The sequence below is a fragment of the Bos indicus genome, chromosome 11 (assembly GCF_029378745.1).
Source record: "Bos indicus isolate NIAB-ARS_2022 breed Sahiwal x Tharparkar chromosome 11, NIAB-ARS_B.indTharparkar_mat_pri_1.0, whole genome shotgun sequence".
Classification (NCBI taxonomy): Eukaryota; Metazoa; Chordata; class Mammalia; order Artiodactyla; family Bovidae; genus Bos; species Bos indicus.
In genome coordinates this window covers 96,987,233-97,005,932 of record NC_091770.1, presented here as the reverse complement: position 1 = coordinate 97,005,932, position 18,700 = coordinate 96,987,233, and the positions used below count along the sequence as shown (strand labels likewise).

Here is an 18,700-nt window from a genome sequence, read left to right as displayed (position 1 = left end):
CTTTCCTAGTTTTGAACCTGTCCATTGTTTCATGTCCAGTTCTAACTGTTGCTTCTTGACCTGCATACAGGTTTCTCAGGAGGCAGGTGAGGTGATCTACTCTTTCCATCTCTTGAATTTTTCACAGTATGTTGTGATCCACATAGTCAAAGGCTTTAGCATAGTCAATGAACCAGAAGTAGATGTTTTTCTGGAATTCTCTTGCTTTTTCTATGATCCAACGGATGTTGGCAATTTGATCTCTGGTTCCTCTGCCTTTTCTACATCCAGCTTGTACATCTGGAAGTTCTTGGTTCACATACTATTGAAGCCTAGGTTGAAGGATTTTGAATATTACCTTGATAGCACGTGAAATGAGGGCAATTTTGTGGTAGTTTCAACATTCTTTGGCATTACCTTTCTTTGGGATTGGAATGAAAACTGACCTTTTCCAGTCCTGTGGCCACTGCTGAGTTTTCCAAATTTGCTGGTATGTTGAGTGCAGCATTTTAACAGCATCATCTTTTAGTATTTGAAATAGCTCAGCTGGAATTCCTTCACCCCCACTAGCTTTGTTCATAGTGATGCTTCCTAAGGCCCACTTGACTTCACACTCCAAGATGTCTAGCTCTAAGTGAGTGATCACACCATTGTGGTTATCTGGGTTATTAAGATCTTTTCTGTATAGTTCTTCTGTGTATTCTTGCCACCTCTTCTTAATATCTTCTGCTTTGGTTAGGTCCATGCTGTTTCTGTCCTTTATTCTGCCCATCTTTGCATGAAGTGTTCCATTGGTATCTCTAATTTTTTAAAGAGATCTCTATTTCCTTTCTATTATTTTCCTCTATTTCTTTGCATTGTTCACTTAGAAGGGTTTCTTATCTCTCTCTGCTATTCTTGGGAACTCTGCATTCAGATGGGTATAGCTTTCCTTTTCTCCTTTGGCTTTCGCTTCTCTTCTTTTCTCATCTATTTGTAAGGCCTCCTCAGATATCCACTTTTCCTTTTTGCATTTCTTTTTCTTGGGGATGGTTTTGATGACCACCTCCTATACAATGTCACGAACCTCCATCCATAGTTCTTCAGGCACTCTATCAGACCTAATCCCTTGAATCTATTTGTCACTTCCACTGTACCATAATAAGGGATTTGATTTAGGTCATACCTGAATGGCCTGGTGGTTTTCCCTACATTCTTCAACTTAAGTCTGAATTTTGTAATATGGAGTTCATGATCTGAGCCACAGTCAGCTCCCAGTCTTGTTTTTGCAGACTGTATAGAGCGTCTCCATCTTCAGCTGCAAAGAATAAAATCAATCTGATTTCAGTAATTGACATATATTAATTTCAGGTGTACAATATAACAATTCAATATTTGTATATGTTGCAAAATGACCATAACAAATCTGTTTAACATCTGTTTTTATATATCCTATGGTGCATGCATGCTCAGTCATACCTAACTCTTGTTGCCCCGTGGACTGTAGCCCACCAGGCTCCTCTGTCCCTGGGATTTTTCAGGCAAGAGTACTAGAATGGGTTGCCATTTCCTCCTTCAGGGGATCTTCCCAAATCTGGGATCGAGCCCACGTCTCCTGTGCTTCCTGCTTTGCAGGCGGATTCTTCACCACTGTGCCACCTGGGAAGTCATCTGTCATCATACAGTTAAACTTTTTTTCTCATAATGAGAACTTTTATGATCTACTCTTTTAACACCTTTCAGATGTGCAATACAGTATTAATAACTGCAGTTACCATGCTGTTCTTTACATCCCTAGAACTTATAACTGGAAGTTTGTATCCCTTGACCCCCTTCACCCATTTTGCCCATCCCCCACCCCCGTCTCTGGCAATTACCGTTCTCTATAATATGCACTAGGTTCATTGTCATGGTGGTGGTGTTATTTACTTATTTATCAATAATACACTGCAAAGTGCTTACAAATCAGAGAATGTATTAAAGAAATTAGCTCCGTGTCCCCATTTTATTGATTTTTAAAATTAATTAATTGGCTTTTTGACTGGTGGGTCTTCACTGCTGCACACAGGCTTTTACTAGTGGCGAGAGGGGGCTACTCTCTTGTTGTGCACGGGCTTCTCATTTTGGTGGCTTCTCGCTGCGGAGCACGGGCTCTAGACACACAGGCTTCAGTCGTTGCAGTGTGTGGGCTCAGTAGTTGTGGTGCATGGGCTTAGTTGCTCTGTGGCATATGGGATCTTCCTGGACCGGGAATTGATCTGGTGTCCCTTGCCTTTCAAGGCAGATTCTTAACCACTGGACCACTAGGAAGCCCTTTGTGTTCCCGTTTTAAACCCACCGTTTATCAGTTAATGTCCTTAGGCAATCACTTTAACCTGTTTGAAGACTTGGTTTCTTCATCTGTAAAATGATGGTGATGGCTGCCCTTTTTATCTTTTTTTTTTAAATTGAAGTACAGTGGATTTACAATATGACATTAGCTTCAGGTGTATAACAGTGATTCGATGTTTTTACAGATTATTCTCAGTTAATGTTATTGCAATATAATGGCAGAATGTCCCTGTACTGTGTATCCTTGTTTATTTTATCCAAATATCCTTATTATTTTATAGTCTGCAAATATCCTTATTTATTTTATCCAAAGTAGTCTGTGTCTCTTAATTCCATAACCTATCTCACCCCTCTCCATTTCCTTCTCCACACTGGTGACACCAGTTTGTTCTCTATAAGTCTGTTTCTGTTTTGTTATATCCATTTCTTTGCTTTATTTTTTAGATTACACATACAAATGATAACATAGAGTATCTGTATTTCTTATCTGATTTATTTCGCTAAGCATAATACTCTTTAGGCCCATCCATATTGTAGCAAATGGCAGACTTGCATTCTTTTTAACGGCAGAGTAATATTCCATTATATATGTATACACACACACGCACATATACTACGTCTTCTTTATCCATTAATCGGTTGTTGGGCACTTAGGTTGCTTCCATATCTTGGCTATTATAAATAATGCTGCTATAAACACTGGGATGAAATTATCTTTTGAATTAGGTTTTTCATTTTCTTCAGGTGAATACCCAGCAGTGGAATAGCTGGATCATACGGCAGCTCTATTTTTTAGTTTTCAAAGGAAACTTTATACTGTTTTCCACAGTGGCTGCATCAGTCTATAATCCCACCAACAGTGGGATTTCTCCACATCCTCAGCAACATTGGTTATTTGTAGACTTTTTGATGATAGCCATTTTGACAGGTGTGAGGTGACATCTTGTGGTTTTGATTTGCATTTCCTTCATGATTATGATGTTGCTCAACATCATGTCTGTTGGCCATGTGGATGTCTTCTTTGGAAAAAATTTCAGGTCTTCTGCCCACGTTTTGATTGGGTTGTTTGTTTTTTGTTATTAAGTTGTATGAACGGTTCATGTATGTTGGATATTAATCCCTTGTCAGTCATATCATTTGCAAATATCTTCTCCCATTCTGCAGATTGCCTTTTCATTTTGTTGATGGTTTTATTTGCCGTGCAAAAGCTTTTCAGTTTAATTAGGTCCCATTTGTTTATTTTTTACTTTTTTTTTAACCTTAGGTCAAAAAAATATTGCTATGATTTATGTCAAAGAATGTTCTGACTAGGTTCTCTTTTAGGAATTTTATGGTTTCAGATCTTACTTTTAGATCTCACTTGAGTTTACTTTTGTATATGATATGAGGAAATACTCTAATTTCATTCTTTTGCATATAGCTGTCCAGTTTTCTCAGCACCACTTACTGAAGAAACTGTCTTTTCTCCATTGTATATTCTTATCTCCTTTGTTGTAGGTTAATTGACCATAAGTGTGTGGGTTTATTAATGGGCTGTCTGTTCCATGGATCTGTCTGTCTGTTTTTGTGCCAATTCCATACTGATTTGGTTAATAAAACTTTAAAATATATCAATAGTTTGACATCAGGGAGCACGATGCCTCCAACTTTGTTCTTTTTTCTCAAGGATGCTTTGGCTATTTGGTATCTTTTGTGGTTCCATACAAATTTTAGGATTATTCTCTTTCTGTGAAAATGCCCTTGGAATTTTGATAGGGATTGTATTGAATCTGTAGATTGCTTTAGAGAATATGGGCATTTTAGGACTATTAATCCTATTAATTCATGAATATGGGGTATTTTTCCATTTATTTGTGTCTTCAATTTCTTTCTCCAGTGTCTTGCAGTTTTCAATATACAGTCCTTTCACCTCCTTGGTTAAAATTTATTCCTAGATGTTTTATTGTCTTTGATGTAATTATAGGCTGAATTGTTTTCTTAATTTCCCTTTCTGATAATTAATTATTAGTGTACTAAAACAACTGATTTTTGTATCCTGCAACTATGATCTGGGCACAAGAAGGTTTAAAAACTCTTCAGTTGATTCTAATGAGCAATCAAGGTTGCAAACCCTTCAACTCCCTCCAGAGAAGGATAAGAGGGTTATAGAGGGATTGATGTACCTTGGGGGTTCCAGCCTGTGCCAACTTCTGCCTGTGTGTCCTCCCCCATCAGGGGATTCAGATCTTCAGTGTCTAAGACCTATGCCCCTGAACCACCTTTCCTGAGATCTGTGTCTCTAGTTGCATTTACCTGGCCCAAGGTGTGGGGAGAAGAGACGTGTCTAGCCCAGCTATTGTTTTGGTGGTAAAAGGGTGAAATAGTGAAGGGACAGTGACAGGATGGCAGTGACCCAGCCAGGGCAGGGTGGGAGGGTGGGAGAGAGATGAACGAGCAAAGCCAGAAAACCGCCTCCCCGCGCCATCTTGCATCTGTAGCACTGGCTGTCTTTCTCTCTGGCCTGGTGTTCGCCAAGCCCCTCCTAGTTTTAGTGCTGGGTCCTGTGATCCACCAGTCTCCCTGTCTCTTTCTCTGACGCCCCCCTGAGTTGGGCTCAAGGGAGAGAAACAGCAGCCCATGTCAGTCCACCTTCCTGTCTCAACCCCACCACCATCATTGATTGTGTTAGGTGCTGTAGCTTCAGAAACGAGCCAGGTGAGGGCCCAGCTCTCACCCTTGTCTCTGGTGTCTTTGAAGCCAGCATAGAAAGCCTGTGGAAGCCCAGTGCTGTTCATCATGGTCCCTGGGGCGGTCACAAGCCTCCCAGCAAGTGCCACTGGGGCCCATTCTTCTTGGGCTCCTCATCAATTGAGTTCGGTCCACCTGTCTCTGCACCCATTTCAGGAAACTCATTCAAAGAGCATTTGCCCATGCCTGCTATTCCTCTGGGCTTGTACTAGGTGCTCTGAGTATGTGTACCCAGGGAGGAAGTGTAATAAATGAGACATATACCCCTTCCTCCAGGAGTAGATAACCCAATAAGAGGATCAAATGGCTCCAATACCACCAATAGATCAATGGCTTTTAAACGAAAGGTGTTCAGTGGTTTGAAGGGAGTCAAGAAAGGACATCACAGAGGAGATATATGAGCAAGTCTTGAAGGATGAACAGAGTTTACCAGGCAGAAGAAAATGTGGGAAAAGCATTCTGGGCAGAGGGGAATAGGATATGCAAAGGCAAGAAAGGAGAGCTTATGGTTGAAGAAAGTGAAAGCGAAGTCACTCAGTTGTGTCTGACTCTTTGTGACCCCATGGATCGTAGCCATGGAATTTTCCAGTCAAGAGTACTGGAGTGGGTTGACCATTTCCTTCTCCAGGGGATCTTCCTGACTGAGGGATCAAACCTGGGTCTCCTGCATTGCAGGCTTTACCTCTGAGCCACCAGGAAGGGTTGAGGAAGTGTGAATAATTCAGCAGGGGTATTAGCGGCAGGTGAGGCTGGGATGGGAGGTGGGGGCAGACCTAGAACAGTGGGGTATGGAGACCTGGGGGCTCAGATTTCATTCTCAGGGTGAGGGGTGAAGCACAGGAAGTGGGGGAGTACTATTGGATCTTGGCCGTGAGGACAATGGAAGAGATGGCAAGACAGGGGAGGCAGTGGGGGGAATAGTTAAGGGGTCGATGTTGTCATCCAGGCCAAAGGTGTTGAGGCTGGAACTTAAAAAGGAGCAGCAAGAAAAATAGGGGCTGAGTTTGAAAGCAAGTTTAGATGCGAGAACTGCCCAGCTGGAAATGGGGTGATCACAGGCAGCTCCAGGTGGGGGCGTGGGTGGCTCTGGTGAGAGATGGTAGGGCTGCTCCAGAGATGGGGACGTTAGCAGAAGGCAGGCAGTGTGGGGCCTGGGGGCAGGTGGCACACTCGGCTCGGGATGTGCTGAGATCAAGGTGAAATGTCCACGTGGAGACTGTTGCTGGGGCCGTGCGGCTGGAGCTCAAGCAGACTGGCCATGACAGACCTAAGCATAAAGACCCACTGGCTCCCAGCTGCCAGGAGTGGGGAGCAGCGGGAAGAGGTGAAGTTGGGCTCAGGGAGCATCCTGGGTTTTAGCAACAAGCCAGTTAGTGCGGGGAGTAGGACAGACATGGCTGGGATGTGTGTGTGTGGGGGCGTGCGTGCAGTGGGATGGGCTAGACCATCAGCACCACAAGACAGGGAGGTCTATGGTGCCAGTCACTGCTAAGCCCGCAGTGCCCGGCTTGGGGCCTGCACGTGGATATATAACACGGCTTGGACAGCTGGGCGGATGTGTGGATGGATGAACGGTGCTCCACCCCCTTCACTGGCCTCCCTCCTTGTCCGAGTGGTGGAGGGCTCCACCATCACCCGGGGAGGTGTCCCACCCCTCTGCCTACTCTTCCCTTCTCTGTAGCAGATGCTTCTCAAGGGTCTAAACCTACACCTGTTCCAGGCGCTTTGAGGTCGCACAGCCCCCCTCCCACCAGGGCCAGAGCAGCCAGGAGCAGAAGGGGTCACCTGACCCAGGCAGCCAATCACAGTCTGTCCTGGGACTCTTGTCTCTGGGTCTGCTGAACTGAGAATGTGGAAACATGGAGGGTCATGTGAGCATGCATGTGCCAAGTGTGCTGGTGCACAGAGCAGGTGAGGGGGAGGGCTGGGGTGTGAGAGGACAAGAAACAAGCAGGTGTCCAGACAGAGGGCAAAGAGCTGCCACCTGGCTCTGGCCCCTCACAGGCTCGGCTGCGTCCTGCTTTGGGCTCCGAGTGTCTCCAGGTCTGGCCACAAAGCCCTCCTTGGTCCAGGCTGTTGTGTGTGGACTTCAGTTTCTTGCTGCCTAGAGGCTTCTCCCGGGGCTCTCCAGAGCAGTGCTGGAGGCCCCTCTGGAAACAGGTTCTGTGTCCTGGGTGTCAAAGGCCACCACTTGACCTTCCTGGGTGATGCAGCCCCGGGAGGGACCCGGCACATCCGGTGGGCGGCAACACAGAACCAGGCCCCAAAGATAGCTGGCAGGTCACTTGGTCTCCAAGCTGACTGCCCTGAGTGTCCTCATTCCGTCCTCCCAGGGGAGGCCGCCGAGGGAGGCATGGCCCCTTTAGACAGGCGTGGGGTGCTCCAAGCTACGTGCTCAGGAAGCAGCAGCACCAGAACGTGAGGTCAGCTCTCTGAACTCCATGCTGAGCGGCGTTCGTGGCTTTCTCACAGAATTCTCTGGGCTGTTCTCCTTCTCCCACCGTGGAAAAAAGACCTGAGGGGTGCTGGGCATGGGGGCCTAGGCTGGAGGTACCGTTACCTTTTGGGGGATTTTCATGGTTCTAGTGAGATGACAGCTATGGGTCACCCAAGCCTGGTGTTAATAGGCCTGGAGGTGGAGATGGCTGAGACCCAGGTGTCTGGCTCCAAAATGGACAAGTGAAAGTGTTAGCTGCTCAGTCGTGTCTGACTCTTTGCGACACCATGAACTGTAGCCCATCAGACTCCTCTATGGGATTTCCTAGGCAAGAACACTGGAGTGGGTTGCCATTCCCTTCTCAGGGGATCTTTCCCGACCCCAGGGATCGAGCTGCATCGCAGGCAGATTCTGAGCCACTAAGGTCACTTTATAAAGGAGGCAAAGAGCTCTGATGGTGTAACCTGACCAGTCGTGTCCCACAAGGAGCCTGTGCATATCTGGGGCTGGCAGCCCCTCCCGGGCATCTGGGGCAGCGTCTTGCCAGCAGCTGAGCGAGGGGATGGGACAAAACCAGTGGTGCTGAAGCCGTGTGGTTGTATGACCCCCGCTCCAGCAGCCAGACGGCCCCGCCCCGGCACAGACAAGGCTCGGGGCGAGCTGGAGATGAAAGCGCCCTCTGCATTCCTTGCTGGAGACCCATTAATACACGTGCACTTCACATGCTTTTATGGAAACTGGCATTTTTCTCCCTCCAGGAGCATTCCTGAGGGCTGCCGCTCCTCCTGGATCCTTCTGGCTTGTCACCAGGTCATCCAAACAGGGCAAGAAAACCCACCAGCTCTTTCTAGAAGGCTGGAAGGCCAGGATGGTGCCGGCCCGGCCTGCATCCAGAATGAGCTGGAGGGACCCCGGTCTCCATGCCTCAGAGACAGCAGCGAGTCAGGAAAAGGTTAAAACAAACGTTTATTTAACAAATTATATTAAGAAGACAATCACACAGTGAAACTTCCCTTTGCCAAGTACTAGAGTCACCTCAAATAAATACACGCAGTACAACGCTGTTCCTAACCTAGCGCAGCCAGCCGCCCGCCCGGGGCCCGGTTCCTGGTGGTGACAGGCCGGGCTGGCAGGGTCCAACAGGTGAGGACGGCCAGCCGCCCTTGGGGGGCGGGCAGCTGCGGTGAGAGTGGGCGCCGGCCGCTCCAGGCCCCGGGAGGTGAGCTTGGCTTTCAGGCTCACCTTCAGGCTCGCCGGCCGGCTCCAGGGAGCTGCGGGCTGGGATCCGTGTGCACGGTGAGGGGCAGCCCGCAGCCCTGGGGACTGGACCCGGCCCTCGCCCCGTGCTCGGTGAGACACCATCACGCCCGCAGGCCCGTTACTGCACGGGAGGCAGGTGCTCGAGACGGGACAGAGCGGGGCCTGGGCCGCTTCTGCCGCGCCGGCTTTGTGCCTGTGGACGCGTCTCAGCATCTTCATCTGGAACCAGCATCCGCTTCTGGGTATTGGTGGTGTTTTTTTTGGCGGGGTGGGGTGGGTGGGAGTGACAGAAGAAAATGTGCTTCAAGTGCCGGCCGTGTGCCCGGCAAGGAGTAGGTGCTTCGGACGTGTTGGCCCTCGCCTCCCGTCCCCCGCCGTCCTGACCATCCCTCTGAGAGGAGGTCGTGGCCAGAGTCAGTTCCTGGACTCGGGGGTGGGGGAAAACCTTGTTATAAATTTGCAAGTGAACCTGGGCCGGCTGCTTGCTCCTTAGTGCCATTGTGCCATTTCCAAGGCCTGTGCTGACAGGCTTAGAATTTTCAGGGGACGAGGAGGAGGCAGCGGGGGACGCTGTGCTCTGGGGAGTCCTTCTGGGAAGGGTGGAGGTCACTGCCCTTCGTGTTTCTGAGAGAAGCCCTGCCTCCCCGCCCCTCGTGGCCAGAGGGTTTGCGGAGAAAAGCACCGTCCCAGAAAGGAAGGGGGAAGAGGGGGCTTGGTCCCCAGTGAGCGAGCTTCACCTCCACGCGGGTGAGCAGCCCCCCTCAGAAGGAAAGAGACAGAGGTCAGGAGCTGCCTAAGACCCACCGGGGACGCCGGCTTCTCCAACACCGTCGCTGCTCCATTCTCTCCAGCTGCCATCACGGCGCCGTCCACAGTCACTCGCTAGACCCCGCGCTGAGGCTGCCTGCTAGGGGAGGCCTGGCCCTCTCCTGGAGGCCCTGGACCCTGCCTCTACCGGCCTGGTTGGGGGGTGGAGGGGAGACCCTTTCCCCAACAGCCACCCTCATGGCCCTCTTGCTCCCTGACAGGAAATCTCACGTGACTGTCTCTGGACCTCCTCGGGCCCACGGAGCCGAAATGCTTGCTTCTCAGTGGAGGAAGGCCGCGGAAAGGCCGCGGCTGTTACCTGGCGGGACGACCCCACGGCCGGGGTGTGAGGAGAGACTGAGGGACGGAGCCGACACGGCCGGACAGAGGTGAGCAGAGGGGCCACCCCGCTGTTGCTTTTGGACGAGCTCCGCCATCCTGGCAGCAGCAGCAGACGCAGGCTCTCTGGGCCCTTCAGGGCTCCCCACCCCGATCCAGGAACAACCAGCTCATTTCAGTGCGTATGTCTGAGGCCAGGTCATCGGCTCAGCCCTGGGCGAGCACCCATCCCAAAGGTCTGCCCGAGGAATTTCCACCTGTGCCTCCTGGGCCCTGGCGGGTCCCAGGGGAGGCCGGCCCTGCCAGGGATGTCCTCAGGTCTTGGGGACAGTGGGGAGCGGCGACACACAGGAATCAGGAGGTATCGGAAGGGAAAGATCAGGGGCAGCCGCGGGGGGAGGCGGAGGGTCTGGAGATGGCGGAGCTGAGGCCGGCTGACTGAGGTATGTCTTGCCCTGGCCCTGTGTCTCAGCCAGAGGCTGCTCCTCTTGACTGCACCCCAGCCACCCCGGTGTCATTCGAGGAACTGCAGGGAGCAGGGGCTCTGTTCCTAGCTGGGCAGGGCCTCTCCCGGGCTGCTTGCTTACGCCAGACACGTGTCAAAGCTCACGTCCAATGCTCCAACTATCTGCTGACCCCTGCCCCCCACCTCCAAGGTGTGAGATACCAGGTTCCGGGAGTTTAGGACAGTCCCATGGCCAAACAAAGCAGACACCGGATGAGGACCGGGCCTCCAGGGAGGACAGCGGCCCCGTTCCCATGGTGCCCGTGTGGGGAGCTGGGCTGGGTGGCCAGCACCTTGGGGAACGATGGTGTGGTCACTGGCACTAGTGGCAGAAGGGTCAGTTCTGGCTTCAGTCTGGTGACTGTGTGTCCACGTCCTTGGGCACCGGCTCACAGAGCCTCTTTACCCACGTGATGATGGTCGGGGCGTGGGGACAGGCAGTTGGAGCTGTTGTTGGCACGTGAGCACTGCAGAGATGAGCCCTTTGTGGGGATGATGGTGAGGAGGCTGGGCATGGGGACCTGGCGGCAAAGTTCATGTCCACGCAAGCACCCAGCCCCTCGGCTGCCTCGGCCTCAGGCAAGTCCTCTCTGGGCCGGTGGCTGTGGGATGGCCGGCCCCCGTCCTCAGGGCGTCCAGTGTGTGAACTGAGGGGTGAGTCAGAGGGGAGCTAGGCCCAGGTCCACTTGGGCACCACCGGCCGCCCCTCCGTGTTTCCTTAGGGTCCCCATGAAGTTCTCGGGCACTCGAGGCCCCTGGCGTGAGAGATCTGTTCCACGGGGCAACCCATCAGTGCTAGGGGGGGTGGTGGGTGGGTGCCCTGTGCCAGGCCACCAGCCCCTCAGGGTCTTCTGGGAGGAGGCGATGGCTTCATGGTGGCAGAGTCAGGAGGGCAGGGAGCCGGTGGCATCACTGGGCGGCCAGACAACTGTCCAGGGCCCTCAGATGGCTCCCGTGGTGGGTAGGGTTGGTCAGAGGACTACTGGGCATCACACAGATACGGGAGGAGCCGCTGGTCACTACAGCACACACAGGTTAGTGGAGGTTAAGGAAGAGCATCCCCAGGGAGGCAGGGGGTGTCACGTTGGGGAAGCTGATGACCGATGACTGAGGAGGCAACAGCTCAGCTGCCCAGAGTCTCCCAGGAGCGCCGAGCAGGGCAGTGTGGATGGGCGGCGGGAGGGGCCGGGCGAGGGGGCGCTCAGTAGTCCGGGCGCTGTGTCGTCTCCCCGCGGGCGGGTGGGCGGCCCCTCAGGACTGGGGGATCTGCTGGCATCGGGTGGGGCTGGGCGGGAGCCTGGCCGCAGCACTCTGCTCCGTGCGGAAGCTGTACTCGTACTGCGGGAGGTCAGGGGGGAGAGAAGTTCAGTCAGGGCAGGGGACACTGGAGAGAACCAGCCCATGGTGTGGACAAGCTGGGCGGAGGCCCCGAGGACACTGGAGGGCTGCCCTTGGCACGTGCACACGTACCGCAGGCGTGGGCTGTGCGTGTGTGCACAGGGAAGGGGGCACGCCTCTGGTGCTGCATGGTGGCTGGCTGGCTCGCTCATCTGTGATGACTGGACCCTTGCGCACCACTCCCCGGATGGTATGAGCCCTCAGCAGCAGCAGCTTGCATGCCAGGCGGTGTGCTGCACGCCCTCCCGCCTCCCGGCAGACAGTCTCCCTACTCCCACTGCGGGAGGAGTCTCCTGGATGGGGAGGGATGGCCCTGGGCGCCACCCCAGACCTGGCCGGGCAGGCGGGCTGTGGCTGCAGGCTTGGGGAGCCCCTGGGGCCGGCCGCCTGCTCAGTGCTTTCTGAGCCGAAGACAAGCCTCAGATGGCGTGGGCCACAGGGACAGGGCACCCCATGCCCCCAGCGCCTTCCTCCCTGGGCTCCTGGGGCCAGTTTGTAATAAGCTATGAGAGCCTGGGCCAGGGTAGGACCAGCGGAGTGGACCTGGGCTCGCCTGCCCAGCTGCCGGCCTGAACCTGCGTTCAGTTCTCATGCTGGAGACCCAAGCCTACCCACCTGACCCGGGTCACGGAAATGACAGATGGTGGGCTCCGAGTCTGGTGGAAATTCAGAGGAGGGGGAACACCTGTGGTTCACCCTGATGGCCAGGGGGGATTTCTACACCCAAATGTGGGGCAGGTGTGCCAGGCAAGAAGAGTGGGGCGCAGGCTGCGGGACTGGGAGTGGGCCGTGAGAAGGGCCTGGACACCAGGGGCGGCAGCCACGCGGGACCCTGGGTCTTAGGAATGAGTTGCTTAGATCAGTGGTCATTAAACGTTTAAAATAATATTTTCAAAAACTTTTCAGCACTAAAATTGCCATAAGGAAGGGCTCCCCTACATAAAGCAGAGCAGAGTTGAACCACCTGGCTGAACTCAGCCTCTGCCTGAAGCTGCCCTCTCAGGGACCCAGTTGGGGGAGCCTGCCAGGATGACATGGAATCGTCCCAGCAAGGGTGTGGGGGGGTGACCACTGGGTGCCCACCCAGTAAGGTGCCGCAGCTGTGGGCTCAAAATGGTCCCCGAGCCCCAAAGTGAGCTGCCTGCAGCCACGAGGCCCTTCCAGGGGCTGTGCTGAGCTGAGGGAGCACAGCTGAGGGGTTTTGGGGGTCACTTGGGAATGAGGGGGGAGCAGAGGATGCTGGAGGGGTTTATTCCTCCCGGGGGAAAGGGTGGGGAGAACAAGGCAGCCAGCATTTCATCCTCGGCCACCCGCCGATGGCCCACAGACTGGCCCAGGACAGAGGGGCAGCTGGCGCTGGGTGTGGGGGCGAGGTCTGGGCGGGCCCCGGCCGTCCTGTGTGAGCAGCCAAAGGGGCCAGGGGACGCCAGTGACAGGACGGTGCTCCCTACAAACAGAAGGGGTGGGGAGGGAAGGACTTGACATTGCAGGGTGACCCCAGCACCTCTGAACCTCAGTGAACTCATCTCCTTTATAATAATAATTTCTTGTTATTAAAAAATAACAAGTGTGGGTGAGGATGTGGAGAAAAGGGAACCCTGTATTCCCTGTAGCATCATTCACAACAGTCAAGATACAGAAGCGACCTGTGCCCATCGATGGATGAATGGATAAAGAAAATGTGGTGCGTACATAGGGTATTCATAAAAAATATGCAATCTTCATGAAACTAAAATCAGAAAAGCAAAATGGATAAACCTCAAGCCAGAATCATCAAGGAATAAAAAAGGCAGAGGGTCCAAATCAATACAATCAGAAATGAAAAAGGAGAAGTTACAAGGGGACGCCACAGAAATACAAAGGACCACGAGGGTCACTGCAGGCAACTCTATGCCAATAAAAGCAGACAGCCTGGAAGAAAAGGACAGATTCTTAGAGAGGTGTGTCTCCCAAGACTGAGTCAGGAAGAAAATCTGAACAGACCAACTGCAAGCACTGAAACTGAACCTCTGATTATAAAACTCCCAACAAACAGAAGTTCAGGATCACACGGCTTCACAGGCGAATTCTATCACACACTGAGGGAAGGGTTGACACCTGTCCTTCTCAAACTATTCCAAAACATTGCAGAAGAAGGAACACTCCCAAACTCATTCTATGAAGCCACCATCATCCTCATACCTAAATCAGACAAAGATACCACAAAAAAGAAAATTACAGGCTAATATCACTGATGACCATTGATGCAAAAATCCTCAACAAAATACTACTAAACTGAAGCCAACAATACATTAAAAGGATCATATGCTATGGTTTTTCCTGTGGTCATGTATGGATGTGCGAGTTGGACTGTGAAGAAGGCTGAGCGCCAAAGAATTGATGCTTTTGAACTGTGGTGTTGGAGAAGACTCTTGAGAGTCCCTTGGACTGCAAGGAGATCCAACCAGTCCATTCTGAAGGAGATCAGCCCTGGGATTTCTTTGGAGGGACTGATGCTAAAGCTGAAACTCCAGTACTTTGGCCACCTCATGCGAAGAGTTGACTCATTGGAAAAGACTCTGATGCTGGGAGGGATTGGGGGCAGGAGGAGAAGGGGACGACAGAGGATGAGATGGCTGGATGGCATCACTGACTCGATGGATGCGAGTCTGAGTGAACTCCGGGAGATGGTGATGGACAGGGAGGCCTGGCGTGCTGCGATCCATGGGGTCACAAAGAGTTGGACACGACTGAGTGACTGAACTGAACTGAACTGATACCATGATCAAGTGGGTTTATTTCAGGGAATAAAACTATCTTTTAAGTAATGCCATTTAAAAAAAACCCGTAAATCATTGTGATACATCACATTAACAAACTGAAGAGTAAAATCCATATGATCATCTAAATAGATGCAGAAAAAGCTTTTGATAAAATTTGATATTGATTTATGGTAAAAATTTTCCAGAAAGTGGGCACAAAGGGAATACTGTCAATATAATAAAGGACATATATGACAAGCCCACAGGTATTAAAACATCGTACTCAATGGTGAAAAGCTGAAAGCATTTCCTCTAAGATCAGGAATGTCCACTCTTTCCACTTTTATTCGACATAGTTTTGGAAGTCCGAGGCATGGTAATTAATCAGAGAATAAAAAGAAAGGGAATCCAAATTGGAAAAAAAAAAGAGTAAAGCTGTCACCATTTTCATGACATGTTACTATACATACTAATAAAAAATCCTAAAGACACTGACAAAGACTACTAGAGCTCATCAATGAATTCAGTAAAGTTGCAGGGTACAAAATTCATATGCAGAAATCTGCTGCATTTCTATATACTAAAAAATGAAATATCAGAAAGAGAAATTAAGGAAAATCCTATTTACCACTGCATCAAAATGGCAATCCACTCCAGCACTCTTGCCTGGTAAATCCCATGGATGGAGGAGCCTGATAGGCTACAGTCCATGGGGTCGCAAAGAGTCGGACACGACTGAGCGACTTCACTTCACTTCAAGGAGACAAAAGATCTGGAGTCCAAAAACTATAAGATGCTGATGAAAAATGGAAGATGACACAGACAGATGGAAAGTTATACCACATTCTTGGATTGGAAGAATCAGTATTGTCAAAGGACTATATTACCCAAGAAAGTCTACAGATTCAATGCCAATGGCATTTTTCACAGCACCAGAACAAAAAATTTTTTAATTTGTATGGAAACACAAAGACTCTGAATAGCCAAAGCAACCTTGAGAAAGAAAAATGAAGCTGGAGGAATCAGACTCCTTGACTTCAGGCTACACTACAAAGCTACAGTAATTAAAACAGTATGGTACTGGCATAAAAACAGAAATACAGATCAATGGAACAGGATAGGAAGCTCAGAAACAAACCCACACAACTGTGGTCAATCAACCACAAAGGAAGAAAGAACATACAATAGAGAAAAGACAGTCTCTTCAATAAGTGGTGCTGGGAGAACTGGACAGCTACCTGTAAACGAATACAACTAGAACATTCTCTAACATTATACACAAAAAATAAACTCAAAGTGGATTAAAGACCTAAATGTGAACACAAGATACTATAAAACTCCGAGAGGAAAACACAGGCAGAACACTCTTTGACATAAATTATACCAATCTCTTTTTGGATCTGTCTCCTAGAGGAATGGAAATAAAAACAACCAACCAACAAACAAAAAAACAAATGGGACCTAATTAAAGTCAAAAGCTTTTGCACAGCAAAACAACCACAAACAACCTATTGAATTGGAGAAAATATTGGCAAATGATGCGACCAACAAGGTATTAATCTCCAAAATATATTAATACAAACAGCTCATACAGCTCAATATAAAAAGACAAACAGCCCAATCAAAAAATGAGCAGAAGATCTAAACAGACATTCCTCTAAAGAAGACATACAGATGGCCAAAAGGCACATAGAAAGATGCTCGACATTGCTAATACAGAAATGCTGATCAAAATTACAGTGAGGTATCACCTCACACTGGTCAGAATGACCATCATCAAAAAGTCTGTAAATAATAAATGCTGGAGACGGTGTGAAGGAAAAGGAACTCTCCTACAGCGTTGGTGGGAATGTAAATTGGTGCAGCCATTATGGAGAACAGTATGAAGCGTCCTTAAAAAAACTAAGAATAGAGTTACCATATGATCCTGCAACCCCACTCCTGGCTATATATCCAGAGAAAATCACTGGAAAAAATACATGTACCCCAATGTTCACTGCAGCACTCTTTATAATAACCAGGACATGGAAGCAACCTAAATGCCCATCAACAGAGAAATGAATAAAGAAAATGTATGTGTATATATATACACATACCTGTATATATATACACCCCACCTGGGCTTACCTGGTGGCTCAGATGGTAAAGAATCTGCCTACAAATGCAGGAGACCTGGGTTCGATCCCTGGGTTGGGAAGATCCCCTGGAGAAGGGAATGGCAACCCACTCCAGTAATTTTGCCTATATATACACAACGGAATGCTACTCAACTATAAAAAGAAATAATGCCATCTGCAGCAACATGGATGGATCTAGAGATTATCATACTAAATGAAGTAAATCAGACTAAAACAAACATCATGGAAATCACTTATATGTGGAATCTAAAAGAAGGGATACAAATGAATTTAGTATACAGAACAGAAATAGACGCACAGACACAGAAGAGAGACATGTGGTTACCAAAGGGGAAGCAGGAGGTAGGGATAAATTAGGAGTTGGGGATTAACAAATATACGCTGCTGTATATAAAACAGATGACCAACAAGGACCTACTGTGTAGCATAGAGAACTATACTCAATATTTTATAGTAACCTATAAGGGAAGAGACTCTGAGAAAGGGTGTGTGTATATGTGTGTGTGTGTGTGTATCTGTGTAAAAAACTGAACTGCTTTGCTGCACACCTGAAATTAACACTGTAAACCAACTATACTCAGAACAAAAATTTAAAGAATAAAAAAAGGAAATCTTGTCATTTGTAACAACATGGATGGATCTTGAGGGCGTTGTGCTGAATGAAGTCAGTCAGACACAGAAAGACAAACACTTTGTGATCTCAGTTATATGTGGAACCCAGAATACAGCAAGACCAAGCTCACTGGGCAGAGCAGACGCCAGAGGCGGGTGGGGCGGGTGAAACGGGGCAAGACGGTGGAAAGGCACAGATGCCCAGTTACAGAGTGATTACGTCCTGAAGACAGACTGTGCAGCGTCGTGGATATGGATATCAATACTGCAATTCGTATTTTGGTAGTTGCTAAATTTTAAAAATTCTCATCAGAAGGAAACAGTTGTTACTATGTAAGATAAAAGATGGTAACTATATTTATTATGATAATTGCTTTGCAGTATATACAACTATCGACACATGTTGTACACCTGAAGCCAATATGCCTTTTATACTTCAATAAAGAAGGTGGAGGTGACAATCTCTACTCCCGGGGCCCTCTTTGAGGGGGGGATGAGGTGCGGCAGGTTAAGGGCCCGCCTGCCCCGGCACCATGCAAGCACTCACTGTACATTTGTTGGCTACGTAAGAGAAGACATCGACGTGGCCGCACTTTCCTGCTAATGACCCGGGCTCCAGCCATGGTCCGGGCACTCCAGCTCCAGGAGGCTGGAGGAGCAGTGCAGCCTCAGACCAGGAGGACTTCGGGCAAAGTTTGGGACAACACCGCCACCTGGTGGCTGCTCAGGAGCATCACGGCAGGAAACAATCTCTGCCTCTATCACCCACTCACCCACCCGCATCCGCCTGTGCTGGGCTCTGGGGTCAGGAGGGAGCCCTACAAGAGGGGCAGGGGATGGACGCCGGAACTCCGGTGCTTTTAACCCAAATGGGCAATAGAAAGATAGCAGCCTTGGGGAGAGAACATGAAGGCATTTCTGCCAATGGCCAAGGGTGGTCCCTGAGGAGTACTCAGGGGTGCCGCCTGCCTGGCTGCAGAGACGTGGATGAACCAGGAATGAAGGGATGGAAGTGCGAGCCCTTGGGGGAGAGGGTATCTGGAGTTACAGTGCAGGGATGTTTGTAGGAAAGCTCACAGGATCAGAAGACAAAGAGGACGGGCCTGGAAGGCAGGACCCCAGCCCTGGCGATGGACCCAGGGCCAGGTAGGAGGACGGGGGCGGGATCAGGGGGCAGCAGTTGGCCTGAGCTGTACAGGCTGGGGCGGGGGGGATGGGGTCACTAAAAACACGTGGTGACCTCAGCAGGGGCAGTGCTGGGTGGGCACAGGCTCCAGGGCGGTGCCGACATGGGCAGCAGAGTGTGGTCTCTCCTCAAGGGTGGACAGAGGGTGGCACCCAGACTGAAAGCAGCAGGCTGGTCAGCCTGTAACACACACAGGTCCTGCCTTAGTAGGTCCGGGGAGTGGGCCAGAGATTCCGCCTTGTCAGCCAGCTCCCTGGTGAC

The 18,700-nt window shown here is 50.1% G+C and overlaps 1 protein-coding gene across 4 annotated transcripts in view; it reads right to left on the bottom strand.

Annotated features, from left to right (window-relative positions):
- Positions 1-1,197: 1,197 nt before the first annotated feature.
- MVB12B (multivesicular body subunit 12B) overlaps positions 1,198-18,700 on the bottom strand; it is a 202,119-nt gene continuing 184,616 nt past the window's right edge. For 3 of the 4 annotated variants that reach the window (XM_070799252.1, XM_070799253.1, XM_070799248.1), the window contains one exon: positions 8,402-11,702. In XM_070799252.1, coding sequence (XP_070655353.1) covers positions 11,616-11,702 — 87 coding nt within the window. In that variant the 3' untranslated portion in view covers positions 8,402-11,615. Of the gene's footprint in view, positions 1,277-8,401; positions 11,703-18,700 lie in introns of those variants that run through there. The other variant, XM_070799249.1, reaches the window with a different exon arrangement.